Source organism: Babylonia areolata, chromosome 30 (assembly GCF_041734735.1).
Source record: "Babylonia areolata isolate BAREFJ2019XMU chromosome 30, ASM4173473v1, whole genome shotgun sequence".
In the NCBI taxonomy this organism is placed as follows: Eukaryota; Metazoa; Mollusca; class Gastropoda; order Neogastropoda; family Buccinidae; genus Babylonia; species Babylonia areolata.
The window spans coordinates 4,727,667-4,745,166 of NC_134905.1; the positions used below are offsets into that span (position 1 = coordinate 4,727,667).

Below are 17,500 nucleotides of genomic sequence, written 5' to 3' on the forward strand. Positions count from 1 at the left end.
TTTCTGCCTTTTCTGAATATTATCAACTGTGTTATTGCTCTCATTAGCGCATTCTACTCCAGGTGCGAGTTAACTCGTACCATGATAACTTGCCCTGTGGACCAGTTATGAGTATTCTTGTACCAACACACTATTCTAGTTTCGTTTATTCTTGCTTGGTACAGTTGGCATTTAAAACTGAACCATTTACGGATTTGGGAAGCATGAAAACAAAACTTTGTTTGAATGATTAAATCATCAAATTCTCCACTGATTTTTGCCTTTTTATTGAACCACCCTTTTTTTTTTCACTGTAGCTTGATGAAGCCTTTTGTACACGAAAGTGTGTCTTCACTAGTGACTGAGAACGTTATGTTTTTGACTTTTTGCATTCATTATCAGTTGTTTCGCTTGTCAGTTTAACGACTTCTCTTTTACGAAGTCCTTTAAGTAATTTCCTGTAACTGTATTTAGAGTTTTTTTGTTTTTTTTGTTTTTTTATTCTTCCAAATTTCACCCACATTTTTACCCTCATTTGCCCAGTTTCTCCCAACCCTCCATTCATCCACATCTCCCACCCCTCCTAACCGATAATACTCAGATGTATTCATAAATACTTTAACAAAATGTCTTCAGTCACCGATATGTGTGACGGGACATTAAACAAAATTCCTCCTCCTCCTCCTCCTCCTTTTTTTTTTCAGCAGTGGTCTCATGTAGTGCTGGTCCAGGGAAGATGTAGCGGTCATGTAGCTGTGGTGTGGAATGAGTTAAGGGAATTATGCTGTGCAGTTTTGTCCCTTGAGTAGGCTGGAAGAGGGCCCTGAATTGGTTAAGTGCTTCTCATGATCATTGCAAAGATTCTGCGAAAAAGATGATGATGTTGATAAAATACAAAAATTGTTCCCCTTGTTTTGCACAGTTGTCCTCTTGGATAAGAGCCTCCCTTGATCATTTTGAAGATTGCGTAAAAATGATAATGATGATGCTGATGATGGTTATGGTTATTTTATACAGATATTATTTCCCTTGTTTTTCATAGTTGTCCTTATCCCCAGAATTGTTTCCCTTGTTTTTCATAGTTGTCCTTATCCCCAGAATTGTTTCCCTTGTTTTTCGTAGTTGTCCTTATCCCCAGAATTGTTTCCCTTGTTTTTCGTAGTTGTCCTTATCCCCAAAATTGTTTCCCTTGTTTTTCGTAGTTGTCCTTATCCCCAGAATTGTTTCCCTCGTTTTTTGTAGTTGTCCTTATCCCCAAAATTTTTTCCCTTGTTTTTCATAGTTGTACTCTCTACCCAGTTTACTGTTTATCATTGTGATGTGCGCCTTATAGTGTGCCGCAGCATATGCGTCGTTCAGTCAAAAATTCTTCATAAGTTGCAGAACGCACCTTGATTTTTAAAGCGCTTAGAGCTTGGTCTCGGACCGAAGATAGGTGCTGTATAAGTATCCATATCATCCCTCATCATTCCTTCAACAGGTCTTGCTCTTTGTGCAGCAGCATAGAGTGGAGCAACATGCGGTGACGTCTGCGGATGATGATGATGGTGATGGTGGGGGGATGAGGATGGCCCCCCTCCCCCCATCGCTGCCCGACCTGAGAGGACCAAGTCCATTGTGAGTGGCTTCCCTTGTTTGTATTTCGGTTCTTTCGTAGGTTGCGTGTGGTGAAGTGATGTAGCGTAGTCGTTCATCTGTCTCCTCCCACCTGCTGCCTCCTCACTGAGATAGGACAGAGCTTACAGGTCAGGATGTCAGTGAAGGGCTGTCACCTCACTGAGATGAGACAGAGCTTACAGGTCAGGATGTCAGTGAAGGGCTGTCACCTCACTGAGATAGGACAGAGCTTACAGGTCAGGGTGTCAGTGAAGGGCTGTCACCTCACAGAGATATGACAGAGCTTACAGGTCAGGATGTCAGTGAAGGGCTGTCACCTGACTGAGGTAAGACAGAGCTTACAGGTCATGATGTCAGTGAAGGGTTGTCACCTCACTGAGATAGGACAGAGCTGACAGGTCAGGATATCAGTGAAGGGCTGTCACCTCTCTGAGATAGGACAGAGCTGACAGGTCAGGATGTCAGTGAAGGGCTGTCACCTCACTGAGATAGGACAGAGCTGACAGGTCAGGATGTCAGTGAAGGGCTGTCACCTCACTGAGATAAGACAGAGCTGACAGGTCAGGATGTCAGTGAAGGGCTGTCACCTCACTGAGATAAGACGGAGCTTACAGGTCAGGATGTCAGTGACGGACTGTCACCTCACTGTGATATGACAGAGCTTACAGGTCAGGATGTCAGTGAAGGGCTGTCACCTCACTGAGATGAGACCGAGCTTACAGGTCAGGATGTCAGTGAAGGGCTGTCACCTCACTGAGATGAGACAGAGCTTACAGGTCAGGATGTCAGTGAAGGGCTGTCACCTCACTGAGATGAGACAGAGCTTACAGGTCAGGGTGTCAGTGAAGGGCTGTCACCTCACTGAGATAGGACAGAGCTTACAGGTCAGGGTGTCAGTGAAGGGCTGTCACCTCACTGAGATAAGACAGAGCTTACAGGTCAGGATGTCAGTGAAGGGCTGTCACCTCACTGAAATAAGATATAGCTTACAGGTCAGGATGTCAGTTTAGGGCTGTCACCTCACTGAAATAAGATATAGCTTACAGGTCAGGATGTCAGTGAAGGGCTGTCACCTCACTGAGATAAGACAGAGCTTACAGGTCAGGATGTCAGTGAAGGGCTGTCACCTCACTGAAACAAGACAGAGCTTACAGGCCAGGGTGTCAGTCATCATTCTTTATTTAGACTTCTTCTTTGTGCATTACTTCAGTTCTGCAATATCAACTACGCAATGACGCATACACAAAAATGCAGAACCTGCTCTTTAACCTCACGCCATACCAGTCTCATTTCACAAAGGCTCACCAGTCACAGGGTGGAAACAAACCAACAACGGTCACGCCCACACTCTCCCAATGTGTTGCAGTACACCAAACCCATCGAACATGAACAGAAATCCAAGGACACGACCTCCGACCCCAAAGCGCCGAAGCCCAGCAAGAAGAAGATGACCGACGCTGAGATCCTGGAGAAGCTGCGCACCATTGTTTCCATCGGTGACCCCAACCGCAAATACACCAAGATGGAGAAGATCGGCCAAGGGTGAGCTGAGGAATTCTTGTGTTCATGTGTGTGTGTGTGCGTGTGTGTGTCTGGGGTGGGGGAGGAGGGGGGGGGGAAGAGGAGGGGGGAGGGATAGGAGCAGGGAGAGGGAGTGTGTGTGTGTATGTGTGTGTGTGTGTTTCGGCGACCCCAACCACAAATACACCAAGATGGAGAAGACTGGCCAAGGGTGAGCTGAGGAATTCTTGTCTGTCCTTTTGTCCTTTACTGGTTGGGGTTTTGTTCTGTGTGTGTGGGGGGGGGGGGGGGAGGGGAGTCGGAGCAGGGAAGGGGAGTGTGTATGTGTGTGTGTGTTTCGGTGACCCCAACCGCAAATACACCAAGATGGAGAAGATCGGTCAAGGGTGAGGAATTCTTGTCCGTCCTATTTGTCCTTTACAGCTTGGTGTTTTGTTCCAGGATACAAGATACAAATTCAATTATCATCCGTAAGACACGGAAAATTAGATAAAATGAAAAACAAAATTAAAATTGATACTGTCATGAATCATTAAAAAAAGAATAAAAAAAGCAAAAAAAAAGCGATGAGCAAAAAAAAAAAAAAAGGTGTGTGTTCATGTGTGTGTGTGCGTGTGTGTGTGTGTGTGTGTGTGCGCGCGCGCGCGTGTGTGTGTGCATGCTTGCATACATGTGTGTGTGTGTGTGTGTGTGTGTGGGAGGGGAGTTGGAGCAGGGAAGGGGAGTGTGTATGTGTGTGTGTGTGTTTCGGTGACCCCAACCGCAAATACACCAAGATGGAGAAGATCGGCCAAGGGTGAGCTGAGGAATTCTTGTCCGTGCTTTTGTCCTTTACTGGTTGGGGTTTTGTTCTCTGTGTGTGTGTGTGTGCGTGTGTGTGTGCGTGTGTGTGTGTGTGTGTGTGTGTGTGTGCATGCTTGCATACATGTGTGTATGTGTGTGTGTGTGGGAGGGGAGTTGGAGCAGGGAGGGGGAGTGTGTATGTGTGTGTCTGTTTCGGCGACCCCAACCGCTAATACACCAAGATGGAGAAGATCAGCCAAGAGTGAGCTGGAAAAAAAAAATCATGTCTGTCCCATTGTTCTTTATTCTTTCCTGGTTTGGATTTTGTTCCAAGATACAACTTTAATTATTGTCCATAAGACATGGAAAAGTGTCTTTCAGCAGCTGCACGTGTAACAGAAAATCATTTACACACATCAAAAGAAACTGAGTATATATCAGTATCAGTAGCTCAAGGAGGCTCAAATCCAGCAGCGTAACCCAATGCGCTTAGTCAGGCCTTGAAAAAAAAACAACAGCAGAATATGTATAAGAATACCATACTGAAATAGCCCCTTTTTTTTTTTCTAATTCGCCCCCATCCATCACTCAACAAACTAGCCATCTGCTCGTCCATCCCCCCTCCCCTCCCCCCTCTCCTCCTCGTGCGGCGTTTATAGAGCATGCTCATCTGACTCAGTATGGAGGAGTTGGGGCAAGGGGGAGTGGGAGTATTTTTTTATTTGTCTTTCCTTTTTTCCTAGCTTCTTCACCATCCTGATGCAGTCACAGCTTCGCTGGGCTGGACATGTGGCGCGCATGCCAGACCATCGGCTTTCCCAAAAGGCTCTTCTATGGCGAGCTGCAACAAGGGAAGAGACCGCACGGAGGTCAGAAGAAGCGCTTCAGAGATACTCTGAAAGTCTCTCTGAAAGCGTTTGACATCAACCCTGACTCCTGGGAGAAATCTGCAGTGGACCGTGACAAAAGGCGCGCTGCTGTGCACAAAGGCGCCAAGTTGTGCGAGGCCAACAGGACTGCTGCAGCTGTTCAGAAGAGGCAGGCCAGAAAGTCACTGGCAAACAAGCTCCCTGACAGTGATATGCCTGTCTTTGTCTGCCCCAACTGTCAGCGAACATTTCGTGCGCAGATTGGACTATTCAGCCATCTGCGCATTCACAGATAGATTCATGAGCATCCCCCCCCCCCCCCCCCCACACCACCCTCCCCCCATCCCCCAGCTGGATGACAACGATGATCATCATCGATCTCGATGGACACACACATATTGGTTATGGTTTTTGTTGCGTGTGTGTGTGTGTGTGTGTGTGTGTAGACGTGTGCGTGTATATTGTGTGTGTGCATGTGTTTCATTATGGCATATTGCATGTATGTACGCATTTACGTAGGTGTAACTTTTACTGTAAATGTAACAAGCTCACTGTTATTGTTATTCTATGATTATCATTGATATTGTTGTTATCATTGTTTTATTGTTATCAATGATATAGTAATATTGTTATTGTTATTGATATTATTGACTCACTTGTGTAAACAAAGTGAGTCTATGTTTTAACCCGGTGTTCGGTTGTCTGTGTGTGTGTGTGTGTGTGTGTGTATGTGTGTGTGTGTGTCCGTGGTAAACTTTAACATTGACATTTTCTCTGCAAATACTTTGTCAGTTGACACCAAATTAAACATAAAAATAGAAAAAACTCCGTTCTTTCCAGTCATCTTGTTTAAAACAATATTGCACCTCTGGGATGGGCACAAAAAAAAAGAAAAAAAAAAGAAGCCTAATTATATGCAAACTGCATTTACTGTTATATTTATATTTTTTGTATTTTCTAAACTTGGCACTTTGAGTTTGATCTGATATTCTGACCCAACAACAAGAGCAGTCATTATTCTTTTGCTAAGCATGGAAGTTTTATTTATTTTGCAAACGTTTTGGTGCAGATAGTAAAAAAGGGAAATTAATCTGTAATTAATGCTAGGGGACTTAATTTGTTTTAAACTGATCTTTCTCATCTTAAACATTACATTTTGAAATTATACTCAATACATAAAAAGCTTGGATTTTTTTTTTAAGTGTATCACAAGTGAGTCTTGAAGGCCTTTGCTCTCTTGTTACAATTGTTTACTATTTACTGTTGTTAAATTATTATTATTATTATCATCACCATTGTTTTATCATTGATATATATTGTTATTATCATCATCATCATCATTCTGTGTCCCAGAGCCACAGGCACGGTATACATCGCCATAGAGGTGGCAACGGGTCGAGAGGTCGCGATCAAGACGATGAACCTATCCCAGCAGCCCAAGAAAGAGCTGATCATCAATGAGATCATCGTCATGAAGGAGAACCAGAACGCCAACATCGTCAACTACCTTGACAGCTACCTGGTTGGGGAGGAGCTCTGGGTCAGTGTGTGTGTGTGTGTGTGTGTGTGTGTGTGTGAGAGGGGTGTTGTGTGTGTGTGTATGTGTAGTGTGTAGTGTGTGTGGCGGGTGGGGTGTGTGTGTGTTTGGGGGGGGGGGGTGTGGAGTGTATGTGGAGTGTGTAGTGTGTGTGTCGGGGGGGGGGATGTGTATAGTGTGAGTGTGGGGTGGGGTGGGGTGGGGTGGGGTGTGTGTGTGTGTGTGTGGGGGTGTGTGTGGGGGGTGGGGTGCGTGTGTGTGTGTGTGGGGGTGTGTGTAGTGTGAGTGTGTGTGTAGTGTGTGTGGGGCGTGTGTGTGTGTGTGTGGAGGGGGGGGGGTGTGGGTGTGTGTGTGGAGGGGGGGGTGTGGGTGTGTGTGTGGGGGGGGCGGTGTGGGGTGTGTGTGGTGGAGTGTGTGTGTGTGTGTGTGAGACATGAAGGAGAACCAGAATGCCAACATCATCAGCAACCTTGACAGCTACCTGGTTGGGGAGGAGCTCTGGGTCAGTGTGTGTGTGTGTGTGTGTGTGTGTGGGCAGCCAGGAGGGGAGGGGAGGTGGGGGTGTAGTGTGCAGTGTGTGTAGGGGGGGGGGGTGCGTTCAGACCAACACTCAAGGTCAGTCGGCTCTGCCCAGGTAGACACCCTTTTGTGCAAATGACCCCAAGTCAGTAAAGCGCTTGGAGAGCTTAGTATCTGTACGATGATAGGTGGTATAAAAGTATTGGTATCATTCATTCATTCATTCATCATTCATTCATTTATCATTCATTCATTATTCATTCATTCATTCATTCATCATTCATTCATTATTCATTCATTCAATCATTTATCATTCATTCATCATTATTCATTCATTCATAATTCATTCATTCAGTCATTTATCATTCATTCATTCAATCATTCATTCATTATTCATTCATTCATTCATTCATTCATTTATCATTCATTCATTCATTTATCATTCATTCATTCATCATTCATTTATTATTCATTCATTCATCATTCATTCTTTCAATCATTCATTCATTCATTAATCATTCATTCATGTCGTCAGGTGGTGATGGAGTTTCTGGCGGGAGGATCACTGACGGACATCGTCACGGAAACCTGCATGGACGAGGGGCAGATAGCTGCCGTGTGCAGAGAGGTGTGTGACTCTCTTCTCTTGGAGGGGTGTGGATTTTGTATTGTATTGTGTACTGTATTGAATTACTCTTTTGTCTCAACAGGTTTCTCAGTGTGAAATTTGGGCTGCTCTCCCCATGGAGAGTGCTTCGCTACACTTAGGGCACTACCTTTTTTTTTCTGCCTGCAATTTTGTTTGTTTTCCGATCGAAGTGGATTTTTTTTTTTATATAGAATTTGGCCAGGGACATCCCTTTTGTTGCTGCCGGTTCTTTTACGTGCGCTAAGTGTATGCTGCACACGGGACCTTGGTTTATTGTCTTGTCCGAATCACTAGTGTCCAGACCACCACTCGAGGTCTAGTGGAGGGGGAGAAATAACTGGCGATTGGGATTCGAACCAGTGCGCTCAGATTCTCTTGCTTTCTAGGCAGACTGGTTACCACTGGGCCAATACTCCACAATGGGCTGGGGAGAATAGTCTAAAAGTGTGGATGAATGTGTGTGTGTGTTTTGGAGGGCATGTATATGCTGGTAAGGCCCAACACTCGGTTTATATCACGGATTGACATAAGTTTAACATTTGGGCCAACAGCAAAGTGAGAGCTGTGTTATCAATGGTTTCTCCAGTCAATGGGAAGTCATTTACAGCTTAGTCTTTTGTGAAGGACTGTGACTCTCAAACTAGGAGGCAAAATTGCACTGGCTCTTAGTGCTGCAGCCTTGTGGGCTAGTTGGCCTTTGGGAACCATCCCAACGCCGACTGTCCTAAAACCCTCTTGGCCGAGAGAGTGGGGATGTAACTTGGGCAAGACACTCTCCACTATAATCAAGTTCTAGCCCAAATAGTCGGAACAGCAGTTGCCTTCTCTGTTGTTCTGATGGTCATAGTCGGACATGACTGACTATCATATATATGCTGGTATTTACCTATTCTGTTGGTGAAGTTTGGGCTTTCATCCTTTGTTTTTTTGTGTTTTTTTTCAGTGTTTACAAGCATTGGAATTTCTTCATGAGAATCAGGTCATTCACAGAGACATCAAGAGCGATAACATTCTTCTGGGTATGGATGGCAGCGTCAAATTGAGTGAGTGAATATTATATTTGGTGTCATATACTGTACCATGTCAAACTGATGCAAACTAGGCCTATCGGTTTGCTCTGCTTGGCCAAATTTTGCGCGGGCTAACAGTGAAAAAACGAGCCGTCTTGCCCGGTCCGCCAATCAAACGCCTCTAAAAGCTATAAGCGCTGAATCATTCCCTTTGGCCAAGGGCTGTCCACAATTATAAATACTCTTCTTCTTCTTCCTCTTCTTGTTCATGTTCTTGTTCTTGTTCTTCTTTATGTTCTTCCTCTGCTTCTTCTTCTCCTCCTTTTTCTTCTTCTCCTCCTCCTTCTTCTCTTCTTTTCCATCTCCTCCTTCTTCTTATCATTATTGTGTTTATGGTGGTGGTGGTGGTTGTATTCTTCATCATCGTTACCATCATGATTTAAGACCAATGAACTTTGAAGAATTTTTTTTTAAAGAAAGATTCAGAACTGCAACTGAAACGAGGAAGCTTTGATAGACAATAACAAGAGTTCATTTTGCATTCATCTCTTGCTGTTGATGCCCGCCATAGTGAGATGATTGTTAGTACTGCATTTACTACAATTATTGCTGTAATTTTCAGCATAAGGTGCAACTTTTTAAAACCATTATCTGACCTCCATGGATTATTGAGGATACAAAAAAATAATAAAACAAATGATAAGGAAAAAACAACAACAAAAAAACGATGGCCACAGTATTTATGAAAATGATAGGTTGATAATGTGTCACATATTGCAAAAACAACAAGAATTGTTTGTGACTAAATTGTGCAGATGTTAATAAAGATACTAGTGACAACAGCAGTAATGAAGTATTGAAATACATTTTGTGTGACTACTTTGGTACAAGTGTCACTGCATGGCACATTGTATTGTATTGTATTGCATTGTATTGTATTGTATTGTATTGTATTGTGTGATATAGCTTTGTACAGTATTGCACTGCATGGTACTGTAGTGAAATGTATTGTGTTGCATTGTATTGTATTGTATTGTATTGTGATAAATAGACTAAATGTATGGTGTATGTGTGTGTTCATAAGACTTTGGGTAGTTGCGTGCATTGTAATCTGTATGGTATTGCATTGTATGGTATTGCATCATGTGGTATTGTATTGTATGGTATTGCATCATGTGGTATTGTATTGTATGGTATTGCATCATGTGGTATTGTATTGTAATGTATTGTGTTGCATTGCATTGTATGCATTGTATTGCATCGCATAGCATTGATTGTATTGCATTGTATTGTATAACATTTCATTGCATTGCATTATACGGCACTGTATTGTGACAGATAAACAACATGTATTGTTTACGTGTGTGTGTGTGTGTGTGTGTGTGTGCATCCTGTTGACTTTGCGTACTGTGCCCAGGTGTCACCAGAGCAGTCCAAAGGACACACCATTGTGTATTGTATTGTATTGTATTGTATTGTATTGTGCCGTGCCGTGCCGTGCCGTGCCGTGCCGTGTTGTGTTGTGTTGTGTTGTGTTGTGTTGTGTTGTATGGAATGGTATTGCATTGTATGGTATTGTAGTGTATTGTAATGTATTGCATTGCATTGTACTGTATTGCATTGCATTGTATGGTATTGTGTCATGTTCCATTGTGTTGCATTGTATTGTATTGTATTGTGTTGTATTGTGATGAATAGACTGTATTGTGTATATGTGTGTTTTCATTTGACTTTGGGTATGTTACGCAGCTGTCACCAGAGCAATCCAAACATTACACCGTGGTGTATTGTAATTTGTATTGTACTGTATTGTGTTGTGTCATATTGCATTGCATTGCATTGCATTGCATTGTATTGTATTGTGTTGTGTTGTATTGCATTGCAGTTGACTTTGGGTACTGTGCCCAGCTATCACCAGAGCAGTCCAAACGACACACCATGGTGTATTGTAATTTGTATTGTATTGCACTGTACTGTACTGTACTGTACTGTACAGTACTGTACTGTACTGTGCTCTACTGTACTGTATTGTATTGTATTGTATTGTATTGTATTGCATTGCATTGCAGTTGACTTTGGGCACTGTGCCCAGCTGTCACCAGAGCAGTCCAAACGACACACCATGGTGCATTGTATCATGTTGTGTCGTATTGCATTGCATTGTATTGTATTGTATTGTGTTTTGTTGTATTGCATTGCAGTTGACTTTGGGTACTGTGCCCAGCTGTCACCAGAGCAGTCCAAACGACACACCATGGTGGGCACACCTTACTGGATGGCCCCGGAGGTCGTCACCAGGTGAGAGGCACTTTACCTGCACACCTGGATTTTTTTTTTTTCTTTTTTTTTTCTTTCCTTGTAAATGTTCAAACACCTCGTCCCTCTCAATTCTGTTTTTACTACTATTACTACTACTTCTTCTTCTTCTTCTGCGTTCACTCGTATGTACACGAGTGGGCTTTTACGTGTATGACCGTTTTTACCCCGCCATGTAGGCAGCCATACTGCTTGCATATACACACGAAGGGGGTTCAGGCACTAGCAGGTCAGCACATATGTTGACCTGGGAAATCGTAAAAATCTCCACCCTTTACCCACCAGGCGCTGTCACCGTGATTCAAACCCGGGACCCTCAGATTGAAAGTCCAACGCTTTAACCATTTGGCTATTGCGCCCGTCCGGCAGGGGTATAATTCCTGTCCTGTGCAAAATACCACTCTGCTTACACTGAGAAATTGAAAGTAGCTGTGGCTAGTAACCTCCCTTAGCATATAACATCCCTTCTGTGTGTGTATGCAGTGCCCTCTTTTCTGCATCCGTATTCCATTCCTGTTTCAAGACCTTAATTACACAGACAAAACTAACCCACCCCCCTCAAATCTCATGCTTGGCATGAGTACTGCCAAGGTCTTCAGTGTCGGTAGATTCATGGAGGACTTTAGTTGGGGGGACATGGTGGTGGTCTCCACTCTGGGAGGAGGGGAGGGGGGGGGAAGCTTACTCAGCCTTGCTCTACAGCTAAGCTATTATTGTCACCAGTAGGGGGCTTTGTCCTTAGTGTCCTTAGTACATTAAATTAGAACAGGCACTACCGAACACCACCGAACTGACTCAGCAGCAGCGCAGGGTCCCCTCTGGTATGTGGCTTCCTGGCGACCTAACATCAGTAAGTGGAGTGGTGGCCTAGAGGTAACGCGTCCGCCTAGGAAGCGAGAGAATCTGAGCGCGCTGGTTCGAATCACGGCTCAGCCGATATTTTCTCCCCCTCCACTAGACCTTGAGTGGTGGTCTGGACGCTAGTCATTCGGATGAGACGATAAACCGAGGTCCCGTGTGCACTTAGCGCACGTAAAAGAACCCACGGCAACAAAAGGGTTGTTCCTGGCAAAATTCTGTAAAAAAAAAAAATCCACTTTGATAGGAAAAACAAATAAACCTGCATGCAGGAAAAAATACAAAAAAATGGGTGGTGCTGTAGTATAGTGACGCGCTCTCTCTGGGGAGAGCAGCCTGAATTTCACTCAAAGAAATCTGTTGTGATAAGAAGAGAAATACAATACAATACAATACAATACAATACAATACAATAATTCCCTGTAGACTACTGACATGGGGACTGCAGTGGACAAACCCAGGTGTGGCTATGTATTGGCTGTGTTTGGCGGACGACTTGGAATGAGTGGTATAGGAGTAATGCCACTGAAATGGCGCAGATGATAGGACAGCAAAAAAGCGAAACAAAAGCAAAAACAAAACTACAAATAACCCGATAAAACTAACATATTGATTGATTGATTGATGTGGATACTTACATAGCGCCTATCCTCGGTCAGAGACCAAGCTCTAAGCGCTTTACATACACGGGGACATTTGCACCACAGGCTGCCTACCTGAGTAGAGCCGACTGACGGCTGCCACTGGGCGCTCATCATTCGTTTCCTGTGTCATTCAATCAGATTTCAGATGCACACGTATAACATTTTACGTGTATGACCGTTTTTATTTATTTACCCCGCCATGTAGGCAGCCATACTCTGTTTTCGGGGGTGTGCATGCTGGGTATATTCTTGTTTCCATAACCCACCGAACGCTGCACATATGCTTACAAAAAGAATAAAACTTTCCCGTGGTTATCATTTTGCAGGAAGCAGTATGGACCAACGATCGACATTTGGAGTCTGGGAGTGATGTGTATTGAAATGATCGAAGGAGAACCCCCCTATTTGAATGAGAACCCACTTAGGGTGAGTAGCCTGTGTTGGTGGTGGTGTTGCTGTTTGGCACCCATGTTCGGTTCTTGTGTTGTCCTGATAATGTGCCAATGAGGAATAAGTGTTCTTTATCGTTATTACAGGCATTGTACCTGATATCAACCAATGGGAATAGGTGTTCTTTATCGTTATTACAGGCATTGTACCTGATATCAACCAATGGGAATAGGTGTTCTTTATCGTTATTACAGGCACTGTACCTGATACTCACCCATGGGAATGAGTGTTCTTTATCATTATTTCATGCGCTGTACAAGATATGGACCAGTAGGAATAAGTGTTCATATCAACCAATGGGAATAAGTGTTCTTTATCATTATCACAGGCACTGTACTGATATCGACCAATAGGAATAAGTGTTCATATCAACCAATGGGAATAAGTGTTCTTTATCATTATCACAGGCACTGTACTGATATCGACCAATAGGAATAAGTGTTGATAGCGACCAATGGGAATAAGTGTTCTTTATCCTTATTACAGGCACTGTACTGATATCGACCAATAGGAATAAGTGTTGATAACGACCAATGGGAATAAGTGTTCTTTATCCTTATTACAGGCACTGTACCTGATATCGACCAATGGGAATAAGCGTTCTTCATTCTGTTCACAGGCGCTGTACCTGATAGTGACCGATGGGAATAAGTGTTGATAGTGACCAAAATATCGACCAATGGGAAAAAGTGTACTTTATCATGATCACAGTTCCTGTGCCTGATAACGACCAGTGGGAATCAGTGTTGACAGCGACCAATGGGAATAAATGTTCTTTATTATTGTGATCACACTCTGTACCTGATAACGACCAATGGGAATAAGCGTTGATAGCGACCAATGGGAATAAATGTTCTTTATTATTGTGATCACACTCTGTACCTGATAGCGACCAATGGGAATAAGAGTTGATATAGACCAATGGGAACAAGTGTTGATAGTGACCAATATATCGACCAATCGCAACAAGTGTTCTTTATCATCATGATTCCAGCCACTGTATCTGATAGCGACCAGTGGGAATAAGTGTTGATAGTGACCACTATATCGACCAATCGCAACAAGTGCTCTTTATTATCATGATCACAGGCACTGTACCTGATAGCGACCAATGGGAATAAATGTTGATAGTGACCGCTATATCGACCAATCGCAACAAGCGTTCTTTATTATCATGATTCCAGGCGCTGTACCTGATAGCGACCAGTGGGAATAAGTGTTGATAGTGACCGCTATATCGACCAATTGCAACAAGTGTTCTTTATTACCATGATCACAGGCGCTCTACCTGATAGCGACCTGTGGGAATAAGTGTTGATAGTGTCTGCTATATCGACCAATCGCAACAAGCGTTCTTTATTATCATGATCTCAGGCACTGTACCTGATAGCGACCAATGGGAATAAGTGTTGATATAGACCAATGGGAACAAGTGTTGATAGTGACCACTATATCGACCAATTGCAACAAGCGTTCTTTATCATCATGATCCCAGGCGCTGTACCTGATAGCGACCAGTGGGAAATAAGTGTTGATAGTGACCAATATATCGACCAATCGCAGCAAGCGTTCTTTATCATCAAGATCACAGGCGCTGTACCTGATAGCGACCAGTGGGAATAAGTGTTGATAGTGACCACTATATCGACCTATTGCAACAAGCGTTCTTTATCATCATGATCACAGGCGCTGTACCTGATAGCGACCAATGGGAATAAGTGTTGATAGTGACCAATATATCGACCAGTCGCAACAAGTTGTTCTTTATCATCATGATCACAGGCGCTGTACCTGATAGCGACCAATGGGAATAAGTGTTGATATAGACCAATGGTAACAAGTGTTGATAGTGACCACTATATCGACCAGTCGCAACAATTTGTTCTTTATCATCATGATCACAGGCGCTGTACCTGATAGCGACCAATGGGAATAAGTGTTGATATAGACCAATGGGAACAAGTGTTGGTAGTGACCACTATATCGACCAATCGCAACAAGTTGTTCTTTATCATCATGATTACAGGTGCTGTACCTGATAGCGACCAATGGGAATAAGTGTTGATAGTGACCAATATATCAACCAGTCGCAACAAGAGTTTTTTACCATCATGATTCCAGGCGCTGTACCTGATAGCGACCAGTGGGAATAAGTGTTCATTGTGACGAATATATCGACCAATCGCAACAAGCGTTCTTTATCATCATGATCACAGGCGCTGTACCTGATAGCGACCAATGGGAATAAGTGTTGATAGTGACCAATATATCGACCAGTCGCAACAAGCGTTCTTTACCATCATGATTCCAGGCGCTGTACCTGATAGCGACCAGTGGGAATAAGTGTTGATTGTGACGAATATATCGACCAATCGCAACAAGTTGTTCTTTATCATCATGATCACAGGCGCTGTACCTGATAGCGACCAATGGGAATAAGTGTTGATATAGACCAATGGGAACAAGTGTTGGTAGTGACCACTATATCGACCAATCGCAACAAGTTGTTCTTTATCATCATGATTACAGGTGCTGTACCTGATAGCGACCAATGGGAACAAGTGTTGATATAGACCAGTGGGAATAAGTGTTGATAGTGACCACTATATCGACCAATCGCAACAAGCGTTCTTTATCATCATGATCACAGGCGCTGTACCTGATAGCGACCAATGGGAACAAGTGTTGATATAGACCAATGGGAACAAGTGTTGATCGTGAAGAATATATCGACCAATCGCAACAAGCGTTCTTTATCATCATGATCACAGGCGCTGTACCTGATAGCGACCAATGGGAATAAGTGTTGATATAGACCAATGGGAACAAGTGTTGATATAGACCAATGGGAACAAGTGTTGATAGTGACCACTATATCGACCAATCGCAACAAGCGTTCTTTATCATCATGATCACAGGCGCTGTACCTGATAGCGACCAATGGGAATAAGTGTTGATATAGACCAATGGGAACAAGTGTTGATATAGACCAATGGGAACAAGTGTTGATCGTGAAGAATATATCGACCAATCGCAACAAGCGTTCTTTATCATCATGATCACAGGCGCTGTACCTGATAGCGACCAATGGGAAGCCGGAGATCAAGGAGAAGGATCGACTGTCGCCCATCTTCCAGGACTTCCTGGACAAGTGTCTGGAGGTGGATGTCGACCGCCGGGCCACTGCTTCAGAGCTGCTGAAGGTGAGAGGAGGAGGGGGGGGTGGGGTGTGGGGGTGAAAGGACAGAGTGGGTGGTAGGGAGAAGGTTGGAGGGCGTAAGTAGGGCGTGGGTGGGTGGGCGGTGTGGGGAGGGGGAAGTTGGAAGGTGCGGTATGTGTGTGGGTGTGTGGATAGGTAGGAGTGTGTGGAGGGGTGGGGCCGTCGGTAGGTGGAGTATGTGTGTGTGGGTGTGTGGATAGGTACGAGTGTGGAGGGGTGGGGGGGAAGTTGGTAGGTGGGGTATGTGTGTGGGTGTGTGGATAGGTTGGAATGTGTGGGGGTGGGGGGCAGTTGGTAGGTGTGGTATGTGTGTGGGTGTGTGGACAGGTACGAGTGTGGAGGGGTGGGGTAGTTGGTAGGTGGGGTATGTGTGTGGGTGTGTGGACAGGTACGAGTGTGGAGGGGTGGGGTAGTTGGTAGGTGGGGTATGTGTGTGGGTGTGTGGATAGGTAGGAGAGTGGTGGGGTGGGGGAGGAGAGCCAGTACCTTGGAGCTGTGTGGGTGGATCGTTCATTTCTTACTTTTTACCTCTTGTTTGGGAAGAGTGATACTGGATGATAGATAGTGGGTGGTATGTGGATGAATGTGTGTGTGTGTGTGTGTGTGTGTGTGTGTACATGTTGTTGGAGAGGTGTATGTGTTTTGCGTTAGTGTGTATGTGTGTGAGAGAATGTGTTTGTATGTTTTGTGGTGGAAGTGAGTGTGTTTGTACAGTTGGAAATATTTCTTTTTTAATTACACATACTTTACTGTGACCCACTGGTGCAGTTGGAAACTTTCCTATTTATTTGGCAGATTTTGCATGCATGATAATTCTGTGCGTGTGGATGATAGAATTTGAAAGTGGTGCATGGGGATTTGAATTATGCAAATTATGAATGTTTGATGTTAGAATTTGAAAGTGGTGTATGGGGATTTGATTTACACTAATTATGTATGTTTGATGTTAGAATTTGAAAGTGGTGCATGGGGATTTGAATCACACTAATTATGTAGGTTTGATGTTAGAATTTGAAAGTGGTGCATGGGGATTTGAATTACACTAATTATGTAGGTTTGATGTTAGAATTTGAAAGTGGTGCATGGGGATTTGAATTATACAAATTATGTAGGTTTTGAATAGATGTTATACTCTTTGTGTGTGTGTGTGTGTACATGTCTATGTGTATTTCCATTATGGTGAATATTCTTCTTTGGAACGCAGTACAGAAATGTCAGTAGATATTGATAATTATCTATGCAGGCTACTATGACTGGGTGTGTTGTATGATTCCCAATGAAATGATGGAAATGGCAGGACTACTGCGACTAAGTTGGCGGGGTTTTATTTCTTTTGTTGTTTCAGCATCCGTTTTTACGACTGTCCAAACCTCTGGCGAATCTAGTTCCCCTCATTCTGGCTGCGAAGGAAGCGCAACAGAGTCACTGAGAGTGATCCCCCCTTGATCTGACCTTCAGGTTTTGTGTGCCAAGGTCAGGAAGCAAGCAAGTGAGAGAGAGAGAGAGATTTGATTGTTTTGCCTGACAC

At 43.8% G+C, this 17,500-nt stretch overlaps 1 protein-coding gene across 1 annotated transcript in view; it reads left to right on the top strand.

The window, feature by feature from the left end:
* The window catches only part of LOC143275528 (serine/threonine-protein kinase PAK 3-like), a 53,293-nt gene that overhangs the window by 32,310 nt on the left and 3,483 nt on the right, over positions 1-17,500 (top strand). The window contains 10 exon segments of the mRNA XM_076579707.1: positions 1,478-1,531; positions 1,534-1,596; positions 2,963-3,138; positions 6,123-6,309; positions 7,361-7,453; positions 8,418-8,517; positions 10,686-10,782; positions 12,629-12,728; positions 15,818-15,955; positions 17,318-17,500. The exon segment at positions 17,318-17,500 is cut by the window's right edge and continues 3,483 nt beyond it. Of these exon segments, the coding sequence (XP_076435822.1) occupies positions 1,478-1,531; positions 1,534-1,596; positions 2,963-3,138; positions 6,123-6,309; positions 7,361-7,453; positions 8,418-8,517; positions 10,686-10,782; positions 12,629-12,728; positions 15,818-15,955; positions 17,318-17,401 (1,092 nt within the window). The 3' untranslated portion in view covers positions 17,402-17,500.